Below are 19,148 nucleotides of genomic sequence, written 5' to 3' on the forward strand. Positions count from 1 at the left end.
AAAAGGACACCGAAAAAATCCCGAAGCCTCATGGCAAAAGTAAAATTTCATCTATCTATAAACATGTAAAATTAATGATATTTTCTTTTTCTAAGAATACATATCTTTTGAATGTGACGATGAAGTTGTTGCAAGATGGCATCCTGTATATGTTATCATTAAGATTAGTCAATCTAGTCAGTCGTGCACCATCATCGGAACCCCATGAGTCATCTTGTACATGTTACATGATGTATGATGATTAGTCCATCGCCTGAGACCTCTATATTTTGTAGGAACTATCTGTAGTATAAGTTGTATGTAAATACTCAAACCCCATATAAATAATGTTAATTAAAAGAAAAAACTGACACAACAGCAAGTACTCAAAAGTATTTTTTATTACAGAGGAAGCTATAGCTATGGTATGCTTCTGTTAATTCAGAAACATTTTGCCAGTTATGTAAAGCCTCCCGTTATTATAGAGAAACATATCTCTTATAACATGTATATCTCGGTAACACAAACACGTATTGTACAGCAGAGTGTACTCCACGGTACACCTGGGTATACCTAGTACTGATGATGGTTAACAATGGTGACAGTCAGTGCTAGTCCTAGGAAACTTTACTAGAATCCAGGAACTGATAGTTTCATTTCAGAACCAGGTTCATGTAGTGAAAATGTCAAATTTTGAAAATTCAATCTTGGTTTTGTAGCTGAATATCGAGGCTAGCACTGAGTCAAACATCGTTAACTTAGAAGTCTATGAACAAAACAGAAAATGAAATCACAGAACAGTATGATAACAAAAACAATCTTAAGTATGTCTGACAGGTGCACATTTGTCATACTTAATGTATATCCTGTATAAGTCCAGTTGTTAAACATTTATGAGGACCTACAGTCAAAGATGTGATGGATAGGAAGATACTCAAGAGATTTGTCAAATCTAATTAACCCCAAAAAACGGTTCTCCTTCAGTATTTCTGGTGTTTTAAGCACACACGACCAGTTTTAGAACGAGATTGACAAAGTATCATCTTGATGAAAACCTCTTACAGAGGAAAACGCTATATGTCATATCACTCCCATGGGTTGTATTTACAAAACATAGGGATTTTAGTTGGTTAAACAAACTGATCACTGTACAGAACATTTGAATAAATGACATATGTGTAGTTGTAACATCAAACCCGAATCATATGAAACTTAATTGAACATTTAATACATCATTAATTAAGGTTCCTCTGAATAAAGTAAACTTGAGGCATGAATATTATAAGCTAACATTTTTCTGCATCATGATTTCCATTTGGAAAACAAGGTTGCGAAAAAATTTTCTCAGAGATTAACTTTCACAAAATTTATTTTGATTGCACATTCGCGAAAGTAAATTGCAGTTACAGTAATCAAACTACAGGTTTTAACGAAGCTTTTATGCTCAAGGAAAGTGCTAATATGAGGATAAATTTGTACTTCAAAACTGTAATTGCACACAGAGTACATTTTTCAGCATTGATAACAATAAAGATATTAACAAATTCAACAAGTTATCATCAACACTGTTATAGCAACGTTTACATAACACAGTAAAAACATCTTTTCAACATTTTTAGCAACATTAAATACTTGCAAAAATTGTGTCTATTGGTATATTCATGTATTTCAATGCATAAATTATACATTTGCAAATTTTCAAGAAAAATACTTTAAAGTTGATAACTGGAAGCTCAGTAATACAAGATTATTTAAAAGAAGTCTCATTTCCCCCATCCAGAAATAATCTCCGACAGAAATATTCTTTATAAATTTCCCATATCATGATATGACTGAAATTTCCCATATCATGATTTGACTGTAATATCCCACATCATGATTTGACTGAAATTTCCCACATTATGATCAATCTGAAATTTCCTATGTCATGATTTGACTGAAATTTCCCACATCATGATCTATTGACTAAAAATTTCCCATATCATGATTTGACTGAAATTTCCCATATCATGATCTAACTGAAATTTCCCACATCATAATTTGATTGAAATTTCTCATATCATGATTTGACTGAAATTTCTCATATCATGATTTGACTGAAATTTCCCATATCATGATTTGACTGAAATTTCCCACATCATGATCTAACTGAAATTTCCCACATCATGATTTGACTGAAATTTCCCACATTATGATCAATCTGAAATTTCCTATGTCATGATTTGACTCAAATTTCCCATATCATGATTTGACTGAAATTTCCCCCATCATGATTTAACTAAAATTTCTCATATCATGATTTAACTTAAATTTCCCATATCATGATTGACTGAAATTTCTCATATCATGATTTGACTGAAATTTCCCACATCATGATTTGATTGAAATTTCTCATATCATGATTTGACTGAAATTTCTCATATCATGATTTGACTGAAATTTCCCATATCATGATTTGACTGAAATTTCCCACATCATGATCTATTGACTGAAATTTCCCATATCATGACTTGACTCAAATTTCCCATATCATGATTTGACTGAAATTTCCCATATCATGATCTACTAAAATTTCTCATGACTTGACTCAAATTTCCCATATCATGATTTGACTGAAATTTCCACATCATCATGATCTAACAAAATTTCTCATATCATGATTTAACTAAAAGTTTCCATATCATGATTTGACTGAAATTTCCCATATCATGATTTGACTGAAATTTCCCACATCATGATCTAACTGAAATTTCTCATATCATGATTTGACTGAAATTTCCCATATCATGATTTGTCTGAAATTTCCCATATCTGGGTCTAACTAAAATTTCCCATATCATGATTTGAAAATATACAGTAATTTGTACTGACAATAATATTTTAGCACAAAATTTCTGATTGCTAAGACTGCTGAAAAATGATAATATGATAACAGTTTTTATATCGACATTTAAAGTAAAGGGCATACATACTTTGTAGTGTATGGTTAGCTTGAGTTATCATTAAACTCCAATCAGAAACATTATTTGGCAATTACATTGTGAAGGTTATACAACAATATATCAAATATAATGAAAGACATATAAAAATGATATAGAATGAGAGGTGGTCATTATCCTTATAATATTACTGTAGATCAAATACGTCATAGTAAAAGCCTTGTAGGGTTTCTGATAATTGACAACATCATAAGCGACAAATTCTTAATACTAAGAGATGAGAAGAAAACTGGAAATATCTGTTAAATACATGTTCCCCTGCCTCTATAAGAAAATCAGGACAGGACGGAACAAGAGAATGTGATAAACATATCGTGATGTGGACATAGAAAGAAGTTTTCAAATATCCTACGTAAGAGTTAAAGGATGTGTTTGTGTTAGTGTTATTTTGACTGACGAAGGCCCTATAGTGATTGAATATATATTCCATAGAAATGATTTTGATTTTACTTTGAATTTATTTTGGCCTTTTATTTCGGATTTAATTTATTAATATACTAACTTTATACCGTTTTTATCTCATTAAGAGTTAAAGGGAAATGACAAAAGATTATCATGATTGTACAGTTGAAAATTGTCAACAAACTTGTGTCAGTGCCATATCTATTATAATTAACAATTGTTTGATACCATGAATTATGACATTTTATGAAATATCATAACTTTTTCAGTACTGATAAGTCAATATTATTTTTTCAGAAAAATGAGACATGATGTGTTAATACAAATGTAGAAGCCAAAATTGCGTAATTAATGCTGATATGGAATTCATCCAAAACATGTAATCATTCAATCTTGCTTACATTTTAAGACTTGCAATACATCATATAGAAGTTACCATGTTTCAGAAGTTCCATGTAATCATGAATACATTTACGTCATTTGATATTGGAAAAAACATTCAGAAAATTACAACATTTTTACCTTACATATATGTGCAAGAATTTTGCAAACACAATTCAGGCATCCTAGCTCAATTCAAGAACGCAAAACAATTGATCTGAACTATCAGATTAACAATAATAAAGCCACTCTCACACATTGTACACTATCACAATTGGTTCATAACTCAGGGAAAATGTGTGTACACAGGCAAGTGCAAATACAAAAATAACTTTTTGTTATGGCTTTCACAGAAAATTCTCCACACATTTCTGTGTACTGAGTCTATGATATATCTGTATTGCATCTATATAATCGTAGTTTTATCATTTCAAAGAGCTTGCTGAAATGTTACTTTGGTATTAATGAAATCCAACATTTGTTGCTATTTGTAATGGCAAACAGTTTTTTAAAATCATAATACATTATTATGTTGCCATAGGAACAATACTTTGTGTCTCACTATCAACATAACATCTGCGGCATCATGATTAATCAAAACATTGATCCAACTTTATGAACATTAGGTCAGAGCGTGTGTTCTCTGGTTATACAGATATGTTATCCTCAGCTTCACTTTAACAAGTCTAGCCATACAAGTTGGTGTACCTGGTGTCTATTTAATGACAGTATAAGCACAGTTTATGCCTCAACAGTGACATATCTTTAATAGTAGTTCATTAGTTAATATTTCCACTGTTTCAGCTAGGTCGACATTGCACAGCCTGATCGTTCCGAGGTCCGCCTTCCTCCTCGTCGACATCGAAAACACCTGTTATACGGTACCCCATGTTCATCAACATCACCTCCAGAGGGTCGGCGTTCATCCTCTTTTGATTGGCTAATGCTGCGTCGTCTGAGTTATCGACCTCTCTGTCATTCTTCGTTCCATCCTGTGAATATACCAATTAACATTTATTGAACCATCACCAATGATCAATGACTGCCCAACTCCAAAACTACACTCATTGCTCACGCCCAACACAATACAAGCAAGCCTATATCAAGGCAGAAACTAATGCCAGCTGTAGCAGAATATAGCATTTCGCAACTTTTGAGAGGCGAGCTAAAATTTACAAATCAAAAAATGTACAATATCATTTAGATAAATAGATATCCTTTTTCTCACTCTGTTTCATCTAGTGTTGATCTTTAAAATCCCTGTACCTCAAAAATATCCATCCGACCATCTTTTGCAATAGATTTTATTTTATTACAGCATGAATGCATAATAGACACAAAAATTATTTTGGTCACTATAACTGAATGTTATTGGATCCTTTATAAAAAAAAGTAAGAATAGGGATAAGCATTTTCATCAGACTGAAAATTATACAAACCTCAGCCATGGGACTCCACAATCTAACCACAGGGTCTATACCACTTGTGGCTAATAGGCAACACGTCGGGTGTGGCTGTAAACAATTTACTATAGAGTCGTCTCCCCTTAACACTCGTACAATGTTGGTGGTACGCTTCTCCCAGATAAAGAATGAGCCATCGTCAGATCCAGCCACTATATACTGACCATTACTGTAAAAAAAGAAATCACAATAGCAGTTTAGTATTTCGCCACATTACTATTTTTTACTAAGACCTGGCAATGTAAATGGTCTTGGAGACTGACTTACATTCAAACAATACTGTAACATAATAAATGTGATTGTATGATTTCAACTAAGACTGCGAATGCAATGTGAAAATGCAATAGCTTTTGAACAATACTGTAAACAAACTTATTTTAGCAGATGTTTTATTTTAGCAGTTTTCGTGTTGTTGTTGATGTGCTTATTCATGTACATGTACAACAATAATTTTTGTAAAAAGGTATTTCTGGTATTGAATGACTGAATAGTGATAATTTATATCCACGCTAATAAATCATAATTCACAGTTTTTCGTATTTGCTCTAAAATTTGACTGGGCTAAAAAAAAGTACCTTAACAATATATAAGTAGATACATATTTGTGTTTTATGCAGCAGAGAAATGCCTATACCTGCCAAAGAAGTTGGCTTCCTTTATGTCTGTTGTAGTGTTACAGTGACCACAGAAACGTGAGTGATAATCATAGGCCTCGTCTCTCCAGCTCTTCTCCTGATCAGACATAGGTGTCGTCGCTTTCTTCTTTATTGGCGATTCAGACGAGTCTGATGAGGCACTACCCTCTTTTTCATCTATGATACAAACAATGTATATAATTATTCTTAAACATAAATGTTAGTCTTGTGTAAATTAAAATAAAATGACCTTATAAACTTGGCTGGTTTGATTAGTTTCATGTCTGATTAACAGCCAATGTCATTTATGGACATATTTTTTATATAGTCCTTAATACTCCAAAGTAATCAATACAACACCCCGACTAAACGCGTGTCCAAGATGACATAATTAAGAATCCCAGATGATACTTTTAGCATACTGACGTTTGAACTCAGAATGATGTTTGGACCATTTACCTGGCGAACAAGTCCCTGAGTATAAAGCTGCCTTGATGTCACGGTCGAGAGCCTCACATGCATGGCTCTTTGCATAGTCTGGAAACTTATGTTTGAATTGTTGGAGACAGTCGTAAGCCTCTTGTGGCCAGGAGAGTTCGTACAGACATCGAGCCAGACGAAAGTGAGCCTTGAGGTGGTTCGGATCGAGGTTCAATGCACTGTGGCAGTCCCTTAATGCTGCGTACAAGTCTCCATCCCTGGTAATGAGAACAGTTACATCACACAACTGATCAAATTGGCATTTGTAATGGCTTAGAAATTAAATAAGATTTAGACTATTTAATTCTGTTGAAATAGTCAATCTGTCTGGGTGATTCTGAACACACATTTGAAATCTTCTACTTCTAAGACTAGAAAAGTTAATTTCAAAATTCTTGAGGTCAAAAATCCCACTTGTTTTTTCGACTAACTTCTCAAAAAAAAAATTTTGAACTGGGAATAACATCAGCACTCTCAGTAAGTTATATGCTAAATGAAACTGGATCAAACATGTCAGACTAAAGATAGAGTAAATTTTCAAATTATATTAGAAGATCCACACGATCTATACATTTCAAAAGGTCATTTTACTATCTTGTTTTGTTTTGTTTTTTTTTTCCAGAAAAAAACGGCGATGAAATATGGCATAATATTAAAAAATTGTTTTCTTAACAAAGAAGATTAAGTGTGTTTCAATGACTTACCATTTTCTCTTCATGAATGCCGCTGCCCTATTGCCATATAACACAGAAGCATGAGAAACACGAGAAATGGCTTCATTGTAGGCAATGATGGCCTGAGAATACTGTTCCTTCTCGAAAAACTGATTCGCCTGTTTCTTCAAAGCCTCCACAACTGCAGGGAGAGGTTTTCCCTCCATCTTGTGTCTGGAGAACAGAAAATATTGATAATGTACTTGTGAAGAAATTCTACATAGTATAGCATATTTAGCAGCCATCTATAAATTACTGATGTCTCTCTATTTCTCTACTAATTATAAACAACTTCATCTCAATACTGACATCTCTATTCCCCTACTAATTACCCACCTCTTTTTTATCCTAATATTCCCCTACTAATTACCCACCTCTTTTTTATCCTAATATTCCCCTACTAATTACCCACCTCTTTTTTATCCTAATATTCCCCTACTAATTACCAACCTCTTTTTTATCCTAATATTCCCCTACTAATTGCCACCTCTTTTTTATCCTAATATTCCCCTACTAATTACCCACCTCTTTTTTATCCTAATATTCCCCTACTAATTACCCACCTTTTCCCTGTCCTAATATTCCCCTACTAATTACCCACCTCTTTCCTGTACTGATATTCCCCTACTAATTACCCACCTCTTTCCTGTCCTAATATTCCCCTACTAATTACCCACCTCTTTCTTGTCCTAATATTCCCCTAATAATTACCCACCTCTTTCCTGTAATAATATTCCCCAACTAATTACTCATCTCTTTTTTATCCTAATATTCCCCAACTAATTACCCACCTCTTTTTTATCCTACTATTCCCCTACTAATTACCCACTCTCTTCTTGTCCTAATATTCCCCTAATAATTACCCACCTCTTTCCTGTAATAATATTCCCCAACTAATTACTCATCTCTTTTTTATCCTACTATTCCCCTACTAATTACCCACCTCTTTCCTGTCCTAATATTCCCCTACTAATTACCCACCTCTTTCCTGTCCTAATATTCCCCTACTAATTACCCACCTCTATTCTGTACTGATATTCCCCTACTAATTACCAACCTCTTTTTTATCCTAATATTCCCCTACTAATTGCCACCTCTTTTTTTATCCTAATATTCCCCTACTAATTACCCACCTCTTTTTTATCCTAATATTCCCCTACTAATTGCCACCTCTTTTTTATCCTAATATTCCCCTACTAATTACCCACCTCTTTTTTATCCTAATATTCCCCTACTAATTACCCACCTCTTTTTTATCCTAATATTCCCCTACTAATTACCCACCTCTTTCCTGTACTAATATTCCCCTACTAATTACCCACCTCTTTCCTGTCCTAATATTCCCCTACTAATTACCCACCTCTTTCCTGTCCTAATATTCCCCTAATAATTACCCACTTCTTTCCTGTAATAATATTCCCCAACTAATTACTCATCTCTTTTTTATCCTAATATTCCCCAACTAATTACCCACCTCTTTTTTATCCTACTATTCCCCTACTAATTACCCACCTCTTTCTTGTCCTAATATTCCCCTAATAATTACCCACCTCTTTCCTGTAATAATATTCCCCAACTAATTACTCATCTCTTTTTTATCCTAATATTCCCCTACTAATTACCCACCTCTTTCTTGTCCTAATATTCCCCTAATAATTACCCACCTCTTTCCTGTAATAATATTCCCCAACTAATTACCCACCTCTTTCCTGTCCTAATATTCCCCTAATAATTACCCACCTCTTTCCAGTCCAAATATTCCCCTAACTAATTACCCACCTCTTTCCTGTCCTAATATTCCCCTACTAATTACCCACCTCTTTCCTGTCCTAATATTCCCCTACTAATTACCCACCTCTTTCCTGTCCTAATATTCCCCTACTAATTACCCACCTCTTTCCTGTCCTAATATTCCCCTACTAATTACCAACCTCTTTCCTGTACTGATATTCCCCTAATAATTACCCACCTCTTTCCTGTCCTAATATTCCCCTACTAATTACCCACCTTTTTCCAGTCCAAATATTCCCCTACTATTTACCCATCTCTTTCCTGTCCTAATATTCCCCTACTAATTACCCACCTTTTTCCAGTCCAAATATTCCCCTACTAATTACCCACCTCTTTCCTGTCCTAATATTCCCCTACTAATTACCCAACTTTTTCCAGTCCAAATATTCCCCTACTAATTACCCACCTCTTTCCTGTCCTAATATTCCCCTACTAATTACCCACCTTTTTCCAGTCCAAATATTCCCCTACTATTTACCCATCTCTTTCCTGTCCTAATATTCCCCTACTAATTACCCACCTTTTTCCAGTCCAAATATTCCCCTACTAATTACCCACCTCTTTCCTGTCCTAATATTCCCCTACTAATTACCCACCTTTTTCCTGTCCTAATATTCCCCTACTAATTACCCACCTCTTTCCTGTCCTAATATTCCCCTACTAATTACCCACCTCTTTCCAGTCCAAATATTCCCCTACTAATTACTCATCTCTTTCCTGTCCTACTATTCCCCTACTAATTACCCACCTCTTTCCTGTCCTAATATTCCCCTACTAATTACCCACCTCTTTCCTGTCCTTCCAAATATTCCCCTACTAATTACCCACCTCTTTCTTGTCCTAATATTCCCCTACTAATTACCCACCTCTTTCCTGTACTCAATATTCCCCTACTAATTACCCACCTTTTTCCTGTCCTAATATTCCCCTACTAATTACCCACCTCTTTCCTGTCCTAATATTCCCCTACTAATTACCCATCTTTTTCCTGTCCTAATATTCCCCTACTAATTACCCACCTCTTTCCTGTCCTAATATTCCCCTACTAATTACCCACCTCTTTCCTGTCCTAATATTCCCCTAATAATTACCCACCTCTTTCCTGTAATAATATTCCCCAACTAATTACTCATCTCTTTTTTATCCTAATATTCCCCAACTAATTACCCACCTCTTTCCTGTAATAATATTCCCCAACTAATTACTCATCTCTTTTTTATCCTAATATTCCCCAACTAATTACCCACCTCTTTCTTGTCCTAATATTCCCCTAATAATTACCCACCTCTTTCCTGTAATAATATTCCCCTACTAATTACCCACCTTTTTCCTGTCCTAATATTCCGCTACTAATTACCCACCTTTTTCCTGTCCTAATATTCCCCTACTAATTACCCACCTCTTTCCTGTCCTAATATTCCCCTACTAATTACCCACCTCTTTCCTGTCCTAATATTCCCCTACTAATTACCCACCTCTTTCCTGTCCTAATATTCCCCTACTAATTACCCACCTTTTTCCTGTCCTAATATTCCCCTACTAATTACCCACCTTTTTCCTGTCCTAATATTCCCCTACTAATTACCCACCTCTTTCCTGTCCTAATATTCCCCTACTAATTACCCACCTCTTTCCTGTCCTAATATTCTCCCTACTAATATTCCCCTTTACCCATCTCTTTCCTGTACTAATATTCCCCTACTAATTACCCCCTTTTCCTGTCCTAATATTCCCCTACTAATTACCCACCTCTTTCCTGTCCTAATATTCCCCTACTATTTACCCATCTCTTTCCTGTACTAATATTCCCCTACTATTTACCCATCTCTTTCCTGTACTAATATTCCCCTACTATTTACCCATCTCTTTCCTGTACTAATATTCCCCTACTATTTACCCATCTCTTTCCTGTCCTAATATTCCCCTACTAATTACCCACCTTTTTCCTGTACTAGTATTCCCCTACTAATAACCCATCTCTTTCCTGTACTAATATTCTCCTACTAATTACCCACCTCTTTTCTGTCCTAATATTCCCCTACTAATTACCCACCTTTTTCCTGTCCTGCTATTCCCCTACTATTTACCCACTTCTTTCCTATCCTTCTATTCCCCTACTAATTACCCACCTCTTTCCTGTCCTACTATTCCCCTACTAATTACCCACCTCTTTCCTGTACTGATTTCCCTCTGTTTCTCCTCCACTTCCATCTCGGCCTTCATCATGGCGGCTGCAGCAGCTCCTGTGGCTGTGTGTAGTCCATTACTCACTCCGTTAGTTGTCCCATTTTTGTGTAAACTAAATCCGTTGTTATGGGAACATGCAGCTTCTGTAAGAAATTGAAATAACCAATCATTACATTTTCTACTTCATTACAAACATTTTTGTTATTTGGAGTATATTTTCTTCTTCTTTCCCCTTTATGTATAACTATATGACCCTGCATAATGTTAAGTATTTGCTAGCCTCCGCTTAACTTTCCTAATACATCCAAGCAAACTAAACTATTACTGCTCAGATTTTTATAAGTTTACGTATGATCTCGCTAAATTGGGTTTATAATGGTTAAAAGCATTAAGTGTAATATTATCAACACTAACCTTTAACAAAGCCATTTGCAGCTAAAACCATTGATATGTCAAACTTCTCTGGTACCCTGTTGTTGTTGATATCAAATAAGTAGATCTGTTCTCCACCAAGGTTAACAAGGAGCTCACGTCCATCGGGACTAAAAGTCACATAGGTTGCCGCCAAAGTTCTGTAGCGTTTTTTATAGTCTAACTGCTTCTGGGGCAAGTGTCCTGTACAAAATAAACACAGGCTAAATTTCAAAATTGTGAAATATTTTTTATATCTAAGTTTATAATATTATTTAAATGCTGATTCATTTAGAATACATGATATACTGACTCATTATGACACCCATAATTTTATCTAAGGAGTCCACAGTAATTTGCAACGGGAAAACAATGCATTTAAACTGCAAGTTGATGTCACTAAATATGTACTAAAAAATAAACTACTACGGGTAGTCATAATATTATCTAAAATATAAGTTGAAAGCAATTTTACTAGCTAGAGATTGACTGAAAATATTCTTCACCATACTTTCATTTGACATAGTGCTTAGTAAAAACTATTTGATATTTTTTTCCTCTTTTGATTAAAAATTCTGCCAAGGAGTAGAGCAGGAGGCTGGAATGTCAATATAGATACAGCTAACTATTTATTATTTAAATCAGGATTACCAAAGCTAGTCACTGATAAAAAATGACAGTCAATTAATGAACAGAGATGACCAATTAGTAGGGAAGTTCTGTACCTGCTATATAATACTTGACACAGCCCTGTGGTAAGGTAAAGTCTTCTGGTGGGTTGTTGGTTGTAACGTCAGACATTTCCCAGGGTAATCTGTAACAAAACATTTCATTGGTGATTTGATTCTGGTAGGCATTGCATGATTGGTTGTTTTGTTATTCTATTTGATGGCTACATTAGAGCAATTCTCACTGTTTGTATTGTTCTCAGTGTACTTTCAGTTTAAGAACAATAATCTAAACATGCCATCTTCAATTATCACATGGAAATTATTTAGACTTTGATCTTCACATCTGAAATTCAATTCTCAAAAAGCACTTTGCCATTTAATAAAATTTGAAAGATTTAAGAAATCTTCACAAAAACTGAACAAGAGATCCCAGAGGGATCTTGGCGCCCACCTAAGAACGATCTTTGTCTGACAAAGGCAAGAGGGATCTTTTCTCTGCTTTTCAAGCTTTTACTACATATTACTACACATGAAATTTCAGAAAGATCCTTTGACTGCTTTCTGAGATATATAACGGTAACAAACTTTAATCATCAAAATCCTTGATGGCTACCTGTCGGCCATCTTGTTCACCGATCGGTCCTAAAATGCAATATGCAAAACTAGACCCCTAGAAGAATCTGCACATACAATTTGAGACAGATCCCTTCAGAACATTCTTAGACATAGCGGAAAAAAAACTTCAATTGTCAAAATCCAAGATGGCGTTCTGTCGGCCATCTTGTTCACTGATCTGTACCAAAATGCAATATGCATAACCAGAGACCTAGGGGAACATGTACATGAAATTTCAGACAGATCACTTCAGTACTTTCTAAGAAATAGTGGTAACAAGCTTCAATTATCAAAATCCAAGATGGCGTCCTGTCGGCCATCTTGTTCACCGATGGGTCTGAAAAAGCAATATGCACAACTAGACCCCTAGGGGAACTTGCACATGCAATTTGATACAGATCCCTTGAGTACTTTCTGACAAATAGTGGTAACAAGCTTTAACTATCAAAATCCAAGATGGCGGCCTGTCGGCCATCTTGTTAATCAATCGGTCCCAAAATGCAATATGCACAACTAGACCCCTAGGGGAATCTGCACATGCAATTTGAGACAGATCCCTTTATGACTTTCTGAGAAATAGCTGTAACAAAGTTCAATTGTCAAAATCCAAGATGGCGGCCTGTCGGCCATCTTGTTCATCGATCGGTCCCAAAATGCAATATGCACAACTAGGCCCCTAGGGGAACCTGCACATGCAATTTGAGACAGATCCCTTCAGTATTTTCCGAGAAATAGCGGTAACAAACTTCAATTGTCAAAATCCAAGATGGCTGCCTGTCGGCCATCTTGTTAACCGATTGGTCCCAAAATGCAATATGCACAACTAGGCCCCTAGGGGAACTTACATGTGAAATTTGAGAAGGATCCCTTCAGTACATTCTGAGAAATAGCGGTAACAAACTTTAACTATCAAAATCCAAGATGGCTGCCTGGCGGCCATTTTGTTGACCGATTGGTCCCAAAATACAATATGCACAACTAGGGCCCTAGGGGAACCTACATATGAAATTTGAGAAACACCCCTTTAGTACATTCTGAGAAATAGCGGTAACAAGAATTGTTAACGGACGGAAGGTGGACGGACGGACGGACGACGGACGACGGACCATGGACAAAAAGCGATTGGAATAGCCCACCATCTGTTGATGGTGGGCTAAAAAATAAACAAGAGATCCCAGAGGGACCCACCAAAGAATGATCTACACCTGACAACAGAAAGAGAGATCTTTTCTCTGCTTTTCAAACTTTTACTACATACTAAGAAATTTGAGAAAGATCCTTTTAGTACTTTGTGAAATATATAGCTGTACCAAACTTCAACTATCAAAATTAAAGATGATGGCCTGTCGGATGTCTTGTTCACTGATCAGTTCCAAAATGCAATATGCACAACTCGGACCTAGGGGAACCTGCGCATGAAATTTGAAACAAATCCCTTCATTGCTTTCTGAGAAATAACGGTAACAAACTTAATTGTCAAAATCCAAGATGGCGGCCTGTCGGCCATCTTGTTCATTGATCAGAACCAAATGCAATATGCATAACTAGGAACCTAGGGGAACCTGCACATGAAATTTGAGAAGGATTTCTTCATTGCTTTCTGAGAAATAGCAGTTACAGACTTTAACTATCAAAATCCAAGATGGCAGCCTTTAGGCCATCTTGCTGACCGATCAGTCCCAAAATGCAATATGCACAACTAGGGCCCTAGGGAAACCTGCATGTGAAATTTGAGCCTGATCCCTTCAGTACTTTCTGAGTGATAGCGGTAATGAGAATTGTTATTGGACGGAAAGACAGAGGGACGGACGGACAGACGACGAACCACGGATGAAAGGCATTTGAATAGCCCACCATCTGATGATGGTGGGTTAAAAATATAAAATATGTCTTGTACTCCAATCAAACATAACAATACCTGCTGCTGGGTTCGGCTGGCAGCTTCATGCTCTTACAGCTCAGCATCCGGCGATCATATAGACGGACGTAGGGGTCATTGGCACCGACGGCCAGCAGGTCAGGCCGAAGGGGGTTTACCGTGAGACACTTGGCCTCGGCACTCCCTCCCATGTGAGCATTAAGGTTAATCAGGACGTTCTGAGGATTACCATTACCGCGGCTTTTCTCTGGTGTCCTCAAATCATGTTGCCTGCAATATATACTTTTAAATAGAATTTAGTTTTCTTTTTTCAAAAATGGCTATTACCATACATGTAACTATCATTCTGGTCAAAACCATGATGAAATGATGTTTTGCATGATTTTTAAATGCATTGAAATACTAATATGTTGTCTAAAATTAGGTGATCAAATTCTAAAACGAATGATAAATTATCTGAAGAAATAAGGATACCTCATGATCAGCATATACAAGAATTCCACAGAAGTGGATGTGTCGTCTGCAGCGCATCATAAAAAATAGTTATTTACAATTGAAAATATTGTTAATAATTAGGTGAAGTTATCAAGTCCTGTAACTCTTGCAAATATTGATGGATTTTGACCAGTAGCAAACCCATCTAAGATCTCATTGATTAGCTGCAATAATGTAGCTCAAAAGACTTTTAGACAGAAAATGGTGTCGTCTTTAGAGCTACAATTGGTGCCTATTACTGCTAATGGAGCAAAGTAATGATTATGCAAACCATTATAAAACGTTTATTTGCATTTTATCTTATTTGTTCGATATCGCTTACTTACTAGGCATTAAATTTGAACCACATAGATTATGAAATTCCCACCGAGGCATTATTTTTTTACATGATACATATGAAGGTCTTTCTGAAGGGGATTTTTACGGCAAGTCCATAAATTGTGAATATGACGTCGTGTGAGCGGTACGGTAGATATTAAGAATGGTAGTTATGTTTGATTTGGAGAAAAATAATATGTAAATTCATGAATACGTATAAAATAATTGGAAACCTACTTAAAAGTATAGAAAACTGTGCCCGAGTGATTTTCGGAGGCAGTGCTCCACTACGACACATAGGGACCAATTCGTACCCGGCTGAAAGGTATAGTCGGCCAGGTACGTATATTCGTTCTACTCATTAATATAAAGCAATACAACAAATTTGGTTGAAATCGGACAATAAATACTTAAGTTATTGAGCTGAAATCATGTTTTGACGATTTTTAAAGTCCAGTAACTTTTGCAAATATTGACAGATTTTGACCGGTATCGAACCCATAAAAGATCTCATTGATTTAAAGCAATACACCAAATTTGGTTGAAAGTTATCAAGCAGAAACCATGGATTTATCTGTTTTGATGATTTTAAAGTCCTATAACTCTTGCAAATATTGACGGATTTTGACCATTATCAAACTCGTCTGAGATCTCATTGATATAAAGCAATATACAAAATTTGGTTGAAATCGGACAATAAATAATTAAGTTATTGCATGGAAACCATTTCCCGGACGCCGACGCAGACACCGACGCCAACATAGTGATACCTAAGTGTCGCTCTTGTGTTGCAGGTGACACAAAAGGCTAAACCAACTTTGATAATCACTGAATACATAGCATGTATATCTTTGAACTAATTTTTTTTTTTTATGAAAGCATTCGATCCAACATTTATTTAAAGAAACCTTGGAGTCAATGGGTATTCAGCAGACTTACATTATGGTACCATCTTCAGCAGCACTCCAGAACATAAATGGGACAGTGGGTGCCACAGCTAGGCGTTTTACCCGCCCAGCGTGGGAGGAGAAAACCTGGGTTGTCTCTTGTGAGTTGATGTCATGTACACGGATCTTACAGTCTGCTGCACCAGTAACTATCACAGAATCATTGGAGCTTGGCAGGAACTGGAATCATACATTCAGATAGAATAATGTAGAAAAAATAATACTAACCAAACATGTCAATTGAGTTATAAATTTAAGAAATCTAAGGATTGTAAAATTTGTTATAACAATATCTTTTACAGGAACAGAATCAAAATGCAATGTGTACTACAAGTGATAAAATAAAGTAACACAAAAAACAATATAAAGTAATTCATTTTGCTTTTCGTACATGCGCAATCGCTACTACATTTCATATAAGGCACTGTACCACACATTTTTTTCAGGATGCAATCAATAATTTTTAATATTTTAATCTTGAAGTAAAATTATAAGCTCAAACTTTTCAATGGTGGTAATATATTGTGTAAAGTAAATAACTTTTGTAACTGAAGAAAAATACTAATTCGTCTGCTCCAGTTTTTAAACAGAACAAATATCATTTGTCAGCGGTGGAGCATTCTTTAACAATAGCAAGGTTCACTGTCTACTGTATTTAATACATCAAAATAATTACCTTAACAGAGAAGATGTTTCCCTGGTGTCCGGTTCGAATGATAGATAACGGTCTATGGAGGAATGGATCCCAGACTATCACTTGTACATCATCAGAGCCACTGGCTAGTAATCTAAAATAAATAAACATATAACTCACTTCATAAAATGTTTAAACACTAATGATGTAATTTGCTGTTATATTGTACGCATGGACATATATAGGTCCCTACTGGTTTAAATGCTTCAATCTAGTATGTCTTACAGGTGTGAACTGATCGTCAATTTTTTTAAAATTTACTTGTTGTACATTGAATTGAATTGAATAGAATTGAAGAGTTTAACGTACCGTCACATATGCGAAAAGATAGGAAATGGAGTAGGAAGAGCAAAGTATGTAGAGAAAGCATAGAGTGGGAGGAGTTGTCTGCTATACCTATAATTTGGAAGACAACATTTTGATGATATTGAGATATCACATATACTCACGATCCTTTGTCATTCCATTCAAGACAGTTCACACATCCTTGATGACCCTAAAATACATGAAATACTCAATGTTTACATTTTCAAGATACATGTAATTCAATTACATTAAGATGATTTTTAATTTATCAAAATGTGTTAAATGACAATACACAAGTATCTTTATGTAAAATATGCTTTTATCATGATCAGCATCAATGATACCGTAACGTATACCTGGTACTGTACTATACAGATAACTTAAAAAATAATTACCTGTAGTTCATGATCCAACCCAAGTCTGCTAATAAAATCACCTGTCACTTGTAACTCTCTTTGGAATGTCAATCTGCATTTTTCCTACAATTAAGAAAGTAAATATTAAAAAGATGTTTATCCTTTCACATATAATGTACCACAGTACAGAGAATCTAAAGGGTTAAATGCAATATATACGTATATCAAAAGATGTTTATCCATATATATATATGCAATATATGCATAACAGAGTTTTCCTAATGTGATACATCATGTAAAATTTTTAGCTATAAACACTAGATTCACAAATACCTCTAGATCTTTATCCCACTCCAATTAATTGATCAGTATAAACTAATTATCATGAATTGATTATCCTTTATAATTTGTGCCTTCAACCTCCATTTATGTAAAATCATGCATATATGCATGTCCATCAAATCCAATACTGACACCAGAAATATATACAAATGTACATGTTCATGTTTACATCTAATTTATGCTTCTGCTGATAAAATATATAGATATAACACCTTTAAAGTTTTTCAACACCAGCTGACATTGATAACTTGACAGTGATCAAGACATTTCCTCCATTATGTATGCAGTTATTTCTATAATAGCTAGCAAATTCAATGTTTGATAACTGTAGTACAGAACTTACTCAACCAACCCGATTAAAAAGACTTGTATGTACAGCTTATGATGTTTTCATATCACACATTTTTCTGAACAGAGTATATGCATAATATAAACTTATTTTAACTGCTCACATAAAATGTAAATACATATGACTATGACTCGATATAATATGAGCATACGGTAATATATATATAACATCAATTTCTTTGAAACTTACATCCGTTTCTCTTCTGAACTTGCTGTTTAATTTCTGAGAAGCAAACGCCATGTTTTCTAACCCGTGAGGAACTTTCTAACAATATGTTACAATTTTACTAAAATGCCTGGTTTTGTGAGGACGTAAGAGGGGGTTCCTAAGTTTGCTTTTCTTTTGGAAAGTCCAAAATATATCACCGCTAGCTGATGTTTTTTTCACGTTGTTTCACAAAAGTCCAACTTAAAATGCTGAAAATAAAATTGTGCCGTGTCCTTAATGTCTCCATTCCAAAAACTACCGTTGGCACTTGGAGAAACAACTACATGATACTATCCATTCGACAATAAAAGAAACATCGACGTCTAATCAGAACTTCATGATATTGTTGATATTCCTCTGTGTGTTATGACAGATGTTGCATATTACAAAATAGTAAAGGAGCGAAACGTAACACTGAGATTGACTAATATCATGAAAACTTATGTGATATGTAATATCTTCTTTTTTATTCAACTGGGATAATACAATAACAAATTAAGAAGAAATAACGAAGAAAAATTAACTTAT

At 35.1% G+C, this 19,148-nt stretch overlaps 1 protein-coding gene across 1 annotated transcript; it reads right to left on the reverse strand.

Moving 5' to 3' along the window:
• Positions 1-2,626: 2,626 nt before the first annotated feature.
• Positions 2,627-18,994, reverse strand: LOC138325040 (WD and tetratricopeptide repeats protein 1-like). The gene is made up of 14 exons (XM_069270399.1): positions 18,603-18,994; positions 17,762-17,845; positions 17,510-17,556; positions 17,043-17,154; positions 16,359-16,546; positions 14,646-14,876; positions 12,167-12,255; positions 11,445-11,645; positions 11,011-11,173; positions 7,044-7,226; positions 6,319-6,557; positions 5,859-6,036; positions 5,201-5,393; positions 2,627-4,753 (listed from the first exon to the last, which is right to left on the reverse strand). Exons 1-14 carry the CDS (start codon positions 18,651-18,653, stop codon positions 4,562-4,564), a joined length of 2,151 nt encoding a protein of 716 aa, XP_069126500.1. The 5' UTR covers positions 18,654-18,994; the 3' UTR covers positions 2,627-4,561.
• Positions 18,995-19,148: the final 154 nt, after the last annotated feature.

The sequence above is a fragment of the Argopecten irradians genome, chromosome 1 (assembly GCF_041381155.1).
Source record: "Argopecten irradians isolate NY chromosome 1, Ai_NY, whole genome shotgun sequence".
Classification (NCBI taxonomy): Eukaryota; Metazoa; Mollusca; class Bivalvia; order Pectinida; family Pectinidae; genus Argopecten; species Argopecten irradians.

What these genes read in the sequence shown, in the direction of transcription:
- LOC138325040 (XM_069270399.1), bottom strand. Translation starts at nt 18,653, where the DNA reads ATGGCGTTTGCTTCTCAGAAATTAAACAGCAAGTTCAGAAGAGAAACG. An exon ending in GCTGAAGATGGTACCATAAT is followed by an intron (nt 14,877 to 16,358) that starts GTAAGTCTGCTG and finishes TATATATTGCAG; the next exon opens with GCAACATGATTTGAGGACAC. An exon ending in GAAATCAGTACAGGAAAGAG is followed by an intron (nt 7,227 to 11,010) that starts GTGGGTAATTAG and finishes TCTGTTCTCCAG; the next exon opens with ACACAAGATGGAGGGAAAAC.